Below are 7,903 nucleotides of genomic sequence, written 5' to 3'. Positions count from 1 at the left end.
ACACTGATATTGTATTTCTGAGGGGGAGAAAGAGAGCCTCTATAATGAATATGAGAAGCTCTGAGAGTGGGAGCTTGAGGGGGTGAGGAGCCTTAGGAATTGGCCTCCCCTTATTGTGAGGGTGAGGGGTCCTTTTATAGAATAAGGACTCCTCACTTATTACATATTTACCCCTTTCTTTATCACATAATTACATTTAAGTCCCCCCGAGTATTTCTATGAGATCTAAATACGGAGGCCCTAAATATGGTATAAACAGTAGTCCCCCAAGTCTTCATTCAAGAGAGTCTTTTGGCTGGAGACTTGAAATTCAGTCCATGTGTGGGCCAAAGTAACTAGATGGCCTCTGGCACTGATACTCGACATGAGGTGGTGCCTAATCTAAAATGATGCTCAACTAGAAGTAGCACATGTTGCGAGGCTACTCGGCTTATGGCTTATGTTGCCTTGGTTAGCTCAGCTTGTGGCGTTTGAAGGTGAGGGAGTCCCTTTTATAGAATAAGGGCTCGTTTCTCAATACATAAATGATGGGCTAGACTTGATGCTTGCGGTGAGGCGGTTGCTCAATAGGCGGTGATGCTCTCTAATGATGTGAGGGAGTCTCTTTTATAGAATAAGGGCTTGCTCTTCAATACATAAAGATAGGCTAGAGTTTGATGCTTTCTAATAATGGTGAGGGAGTCCCTTTTATAGAATAAGGGCTCGCTCCTCAATACATGAATGATGGGCTAGAGTCCCCCCAAGTATTTTTCATGAGGCCCAGTTGAGGCCCAATATATGGTACATAATGTAGTCCCCCAAGTTTTCGGTCAATAGAGTTTGTTGGCTGGAGACTTCAAATTAAATCCATGTATGGGCCGAAGTGGTGGTTGTTCGAAGGCTGTATTTGTATACCCTGCACTGAAGCTTTGTAGGTGAAGCTTTGCAAGTGAAGCTTTAAAGCTAGAGCTCTGTAAATGAAGCTTTCGAAGCTGGAGCTTTTGTAAATGAAGCTTTTGAAGCTAGAGCTCTGTAAATGAAGCTTTTGAAGCTGATTGACATGAGTGATGCTCATGAATGTTTATGTTGATTGACATGAGTGATGCTCATGGATGTTGTCATGAGTGATGCTCATGAATGTTAACATGGGTGATGCTCATGAATGTTGACATGAATGATGGTCATGAATGTTTATGTATGATTGTCATGAGTAATGCTCATGAATGTTTATGTTTGAATAACATGAGTAATGCTCATGTATAATTTGGAGTACTGGGCGTACTTTTGATCACTTGGTTGGTGGCATGAAGGAGAGTACGGGTTATACATTTCATCACATGGTTGGTGGCATGAATGGCTAGTTGCCAAATTATATTAGAGTACGGGTTGTACATTTCATCACCTAGTTGGTGGTAATAGCGGCAGGTTGCCGAATAATTTTGGAGTATTGGGTGTACTTTTGATCACCTGGTTGGTGGTAATAGCGGCATGTTGCCGAATAAGTTTGGAGTACTGGGCGTACTTTTGATCACCTGGTTGGTGCTATTTCGGGCTTATGGGCCTTCGCCCTCCACAACATGCTAGCCCATTTGTTTTGGGCTTTGCCAATTATTTATTTATTTATTTATTTTTTATTTTTTTTATTATTACCCTCTGATGGGGTTTATACAGATGTCTCCGGAACAATAAGAAATTACATCATACAAAAACAATAAAAGCAAATCACATCATTCTTTGCTTTTGCTTTCTCTTTTCTTTTTTTCTTTGCTTTTGTTTTGTTTCCTCTTTTGCTTTTGTTTCTCATGTGCTCTCCTCGCTCCTCCTCTGATTTTTCTGTCGTCAGGAATTTCCCTCTTTTCAAGGCTCACTATCAACCAGACTAGATTTTGCCTCCACATGGTGGGTAAGAAAGTGCATGACCCATGTGCTCTCCTCGCTCTTTCTCTGATTTTTCTGTTTTGCTTTCTCCAATTACTGCACCTCTTTCTGTCTTCATACAGTTTTCAAAAGCAGCTGGATGATTAAAGAAAGCCATATCTAACCTGTTTGTTGCAACCGAGGACGATGACAGAGATGAAGCAGGTGGTGGTTGCCATGGCAGCTTTGCTGCTACTCTTCAACCAGACTGGACTACACACACTCATCTTCACTGAACCTTCCTGCATTGCAGATTCGCTCAAAGAGCTCTCCACCAACCGCATACTCCATCACAATACCAAGATGGTATAAACAAACTTTATGCTTCAACAAACTTTATACTGGGTTTGCTGCTCTGGTTGGACTAAACGTGATGTTCAAGCTTTGCTCTTGATCGTCAATGTTCAAACAGAACTTTCTGTACAACGTCTCCTCCCTATACACATCTGTGATGGCTGAAGCATTGAAATTGTGGAAGAGGGTAAAGCCACTGGCTTTGACAGAAAAAAGCGCTTGGGAGCGGTTGAAGTCGGGATACGAAGCCTGGTGTAAAGAACTTGACTGGCGGAGGAGGAGGACGACAAAGGGGCGTCTTTGGTGGTGAACATGGATCGGGTCGACCCGTTTTTCAATCCCCGAGTGAAGAGGAGGGCTGCGAGAATTCCTTCGGCACCCGACCCTGAAACGACGTCGAAGAAGTCAGAGATGGCACCTTTAGGATCGCCGAACTTGGGGCGGAGAGAGGACTCGAGGTGCGCGAGAGCGTTGGCGGCAAGGATACCATCGGTGGCTCCGACGACGTCGATGGAGAGCATTCAGACCTTTCCGATGAATTGTTTGCTAGAATGCGTGTGGTGGAGAGGAGTCGATAGACCGGCGGAGTTGGGGTCAGAGAAAAAGAGCTGAACAAAAATGGGATTCCCCACTTCAGGCAACTTCTTGGGCCCAAAAATCAGAGCCGCCACACCGGCTATAACCACAAGCTCTGCATCCCCAGACCAAACAGAGCGTTACACGTCATACTCTTCTGGGCTCTCTCGGTTCTCGTTCTACTTCTGCTCAGAACCAAAGCACTGCCATTGACAGTGGTTTTGTTGAAGGACAAAACGGTGGTGCCATTGCTAGACAAGAAGGTGGATTGGGATGATTGGAAAGGGAGAAAACGTGGGGATCTTGGAGTGGACAGAGTAAAAGATGATATCTCCATGAATTTGATTTTTGTTTATCTGATTTTTGGCTTCTGGGTTTTTGAAGGTTTTGCAGATTCACAGCGGAGGTGAAAAATTGAGAGAGAACCGACATAAATTTTTATGTCGATTCCCACAGACGGCGCCAAATGTTGATGCACAAAACCGGAGGTCTTGGAACAACATAAATCTGACCGTGAATCTGTAAGTAATGTAAATAACACAAGATGTATCGTGGTTCGCCCCAAGGTTTGGGCTACGTCCACACTGATATGGTATTTCTGAGGGGGAGAAAGAGAGCATCTGTAATGAATCTGAGAGGTTCTGAGAGTGAGAGCTTGAGTGGGTGAGGAGCCTTAGGAATTGGCTTTCCCTTATTGTGAGGGTGAGGAGTCCTTTTATAGAATAAGGACTCCTCACTTATTACATATTTGCCCATTCCTTTATCACATAATTACATTTAAGTCCCCCGAGTATTTGTACGAGATCTAAATACAGAGGCCCTAAATATGGTATAAACAGGATTTAAAGCTCCTATGTGAATACACATGGAAGATAAGCCTTCATGCCTCATTTGAACACCATCACATTTGATAGTTGAATTGCTCTTATATGGACGAGTATGCATGATTCTCATGAAAGGACAAAACTTTTGCTTGACCAAGTTGAGTCTAAAAAAAAAAAATTGTTGAGAACATTCGCATGGTCAAGACATGGGCTACGGAGAAGATCGAAAAGCCACTTATACGGCTAAATGAAGATGGTGTCACGTGTGCATCTCAACAAAGCTTCAATATTATTGCTGGAGGAGACAGAAATTGATATCTTCAATTTAGCTAACATATTATTCACCAACTTGTGGTCTCCACAACATGAATTTCTCTAGTGAATTTATTATTCTCTATATGGCTATGACAGTGAGAAAAGTACGGAATTGGTAACTTGTGCAAGGCTAGATATGAATTGTGGAGCAATATGAATACTCAAGCGCTAGGGGAACCAACTGCTTGCACAAAAAGCTTCTAAGCAAAGAGATTGCAGGGTAAATTCACTCTGACAGTAAGGAAGTTGCCTGCTAGATAAGATTTTCTATCCTATATATGCTCATTGGTAAGACTTCCGCTAATTTGAAATACAATTACTTTGGGGGCATGTTAGTCATACACAAATGTAGGGGTGGTTCGGTATGGGATCCCATACCGAAACCCTTGTCCCGATTCCCAAACCGAAATTTTCGGGAATCCCAATTTCAATACCGATCCCAAACCAAATTTTCGGGAATCCCAATTTTCGGGAATCCCGAAATAGTTTCGGGATTTCGGGACAAATCGGGAATCCCAAAATGGTTTTGGGCTTTTGGACTAAATTTGACATATTATGCTTTTGGGCTAAAATTCAACCTTTTATATTGAAAATTTGGGCTTTTGGACAGGCTGCCAATCTGCAGCCCAATCTGTTGTTAGACTAAAATTTGAATCTGTGCACAAATCTGTGCAATCTGCCTATATGAATCTACCAATCTGAATCTGTGCAATCTGAATCTGTGCACAATAACATATGTGATCTACCTATTCAATTTCTACTACACATGCATGCAATAAAAATAAATTAAGTAACAAATCCAAAAGCAAAAAAAATTAGTTACAAGCCAAGGTTTTAAAATAAATAAAGTAACAAACTCAAAAGCAAAAAAATTAGTTACGAGTCAAAGTTTCAAAATAATTAAGTTACAAACCAAAAGCAAAAAAGCAAAGCTTAACGTTTAGGAAGATTGTTGGCCTCTTCGGCCCCTTCGGCCCTTTGATCTTGTTGATGCTTGTGGTTGCTCCCTTCTTGTTGGTACTTGTACTCTTCCCCTTGATGTATATGGTTGAGTCTAACAAGGAATAGATGGACGGCATAGATTATTTTGACAAATAAAATAACAATGCACATTAATATATCACAACCACAGTTCAACATAGATCCAAATTCCAATCAATAAATCACATATCCAATTCAAATGCAATAACATTAACATATTCAATATGTGCTAAGTAAGAGGAAACAATTAAAGAGAATTCGTATATATTCATAAAGAGAATTCATATTTATTCATATCTAACTAATGTCCATACGACATAAACAACACAAACATGTGACAAATGTATGGTCGAATTCCAAACCTCATGATCGGTGATCGTTTGACCGAGTGTCGAAGACCCAAGACCGAATTATGGTTGAAACCCAAGAACGAGGGTTGAAAATCCAAAACCCATGGTCAAATACCTTATGATCGTAGCGAAAGGCTAAACATTCACCTATGATCGTAGCCGAAGGCTAAACATTGACCGTATGATTGTAGCCGAAGGCTAAACTATGACCGTATGAACGTAGCCGAAGGCTAAATATTGACCGTATGATCGTAGCCGAAGGCTAAACATTCACCTATGATCATGGCCGAATGCTGAATTATGATCGTAGCCAAATGTTAAATTATGATTGTGAGATCGTAATAGAAGGCTAAGTTATGACCAATTGATCGTGGCCGAACGATAATATGACTATGTGATCATAACCAAAGGCTAAACTATGATCGTAAACACAAGCTAAACTATGATTGTAGCCGAAGGCTAAACTCATGATGATATCTCAAGTCAAGTGAATTTTTGCAAGAAAACGTTTTTCCTCTACAGACCCTAAATGATATATGTTTGCAAAGAAAAAAGGGGGCAATGTGGGAGCCAAAAAATTACTCCTCCACTAAACGAGCCACTAGCATGCTAAACTTGAGGAGTGGGGCTAAAATAAAGGAGTATAATCAGATACTTCATGGAATGTGGAATGTGGAACATGGAGAAATAGAAGGAAAGTGGGACTTGGAGCCCAAGACTTAAATGCCTATAAAAGGCTAATAATCCCACCAGAAAAGGGGAGAGAAAAAGGAGGTAGGAGATCATTCTATATTTTATAAGCATTCTAAACAAATACTGACTTGGACGTCGAAGTGTTTTCTTGCAGGTCCCCCCGCTCTCATTGTTGACAAGCGAAGATGATGTCCAAGGCTTCTCAACGTGTTCAAAATTACTTATTGGTGGAGAATTGGAGTACCTGAAATTTTCTGCTCCAACAAGTACTTTATTTAAAGTGAGAGTAAATTTATTTAATATGGTAATATATTTATACTATAAGAGAATCTTTATTCAAATGACGTAAACATACTTTTTCTATAAAAAAACTCACGAAATGAACTAAAATAAAATGCACCAAATAAAATTACATAAACACACCAAATAATAAAAAACTCACTAAAATAAAACACACCAAATAAAATTACATAAACACACCAAATAATAAAAACCTCACTAAAATAAAACACACCAAATAATAAAAACCTCACTAAAATATAACACACCAAATAAAATTACATAAACACACCAAATAATAAAAGCCTCACTAAATGAACTAAAATAAACACACCAAATAAAATTACATAAACATACCAAATAATAAAAAACACACTAAATGAACTTAATTATCTTCAGCTTGTTTCAATGCCCACTGGTACCCTATCAAGTCATTTTGTCGGGCATTGTGCATGTCTGGCCTTTGAAATGCTGTATATCGTTGAATGACCCTTTCATTGTAACGTCCATCCCTTTCTAATGGCTCATGTTGCACGGGCTCATCGGTGGTGGCATGAGCACAATATATACATGTTCTTGAATTGTTCATCGTGTCTGACTCATATTCATCAACAGCTTCATAATCGTACTCATCTTCCACAATCATGTTGTGAAGAATGATGCACGTCATCATGATGGATCGAAGCGACTATACATCAAACAATCTAGCAGCACCCCTAATGATTGCCCAACGAGCTTGGAGGATACCGAAACAATGCTCCACATCCTTCCTACACCCCTCTTGACAGCTTGCAAAGTGTTTTTCCTTTGCACTTCGCAGACGTGGCATTGTTTTGACAAATGTTGACCACCTTGGGTAAATGCCGTCAGCTAGGTAGTATGGCCCGTTGTACATACATCCGTTGACCTCATACATGACTTTTGGTGCCTTTCCTTGCAGGACATCGTTGAACATTGGGGATTGGGCAAGGATGTTGAGGTCATTTTGAGCTTCCGGAACCTCGAAAAAGGCGTGCCAAATCCATGTATCAAAAGATGCCACCACCTCCAAAATGACACTTTTTGCTCATTTTCTGTTTCCATAAGTGTCTTGCCATGCACTTGGATAGTTTTTCCACGTCCAATGCATACAATCAATGCTCCCAATCATCCCAGGAAAACCTCGCATCTCGGCTTTCTTCAGAAGCCTTTCCAAGTCCATGTGAGTATGTTGCCGGAGGTACTCTGTGGTGTAGATAGATTCGATTGCTCCACAAAACCTCATTAGGGGACTGAAGAATGGTTGATTTCCCCATCCTCGCTATCTCATCCACTTGGTTTGCAGATGCTCCATACGCAAGCATCCGCAGCACAACAGTAATTTTTTGCTCGGGAAGGAGACCCATAGCACCAAAAGCATCATTCTTTTGCTCAAAGTAAGAATCATGGTTGCAAACAACAATCATGATTTTGTTGAACAAATGTCGTTCCATTCTAAAACGACGTCTGAAGTACGTATCAGGAAATGCATTGTTATGGACAAAATAATCGTCCAACAGCTCCACACCTCGTCGTTGCCTGTTTCTATCAAGGTTTCCGGAATGGGTGGGCCTGCATATGTGAGCCACAGCTTAGATGACTCGACAGGAATGTGAGTCTCTGGCCATTCTTGCTTCGTCTTCTCTCCTTCTCCGCTTCTCATCATCTTCCTTCTCA

General features: G+C 40.8%; 1 protein-coding gene across 1 annotated transcript; it reads right to left on the bottom strand.

The window, feature by feature from the left end:
• Positions 1 to 2,711: 2,711 nt before the first annotated feature.
• LOC139187784 (uncharacterized) lies at positions 2,712 to 7,593 on the bottom strand. Its single transcript, XM_070804377.1, has 3 exons — positions 7,370 to 7,593; positions 6,956 to 7,266; positions 2,712 to 2,881 (listed from the first exon to the last, which is right to left on the bottom strand). The coding sequence occupies exons 1-3, from the start codon at positions 7,591 to 7,593 to the stop codon at positions 2,712 to 2,714; spliced, it is 705 nt and encodes a 234-aa protein (XP_070660478.1).
• Between the last annotated feature and the right edge of the window lie 310 nt (positions 7,594 to 7,903).

The sequence above is a fragment of the Malus domestica genome, chromosome 09, assembly GCF_042453785.1.
Source record: "Malus domestica chromosome 09, GDT2T_hap1".
Lineage (NCBI taxonomy): Eukaryota > Viridiplantae > Streptophyta > Magnoliopsida > Rosales > Rosaceae > Malus > Malus domestica.
The sequence above is the reverse complement of the archived record's forward strand: the minus strand, read 5'-3'. Positions and strand labels throughout refer to the sequence as shown.

Coding starts and splice junctions, on each gene's coding strand:
- LOC139187784 (XM_070804377.1), bottom strand. CDS start 7,593: ATGGGTCTCCTTCCCGAGCAAAAAATTACTGTTGTGCTGCGGATGCTT. Junction 7,267..7,369: donor GAAGAAAGCCGAGATGCGAG/GTTTTCCTGGGA, acceptor ATGAGCAAAAAG/TGTCATTTTGGAGGTGGTGG. Junction 2,882..6,955: donor GGATGTGGAGCATTGTTTCG/GTATCCTCCAAG, acceptor CTGGGGATGCAG/AGCTTGTGGTTATAGCCGGT.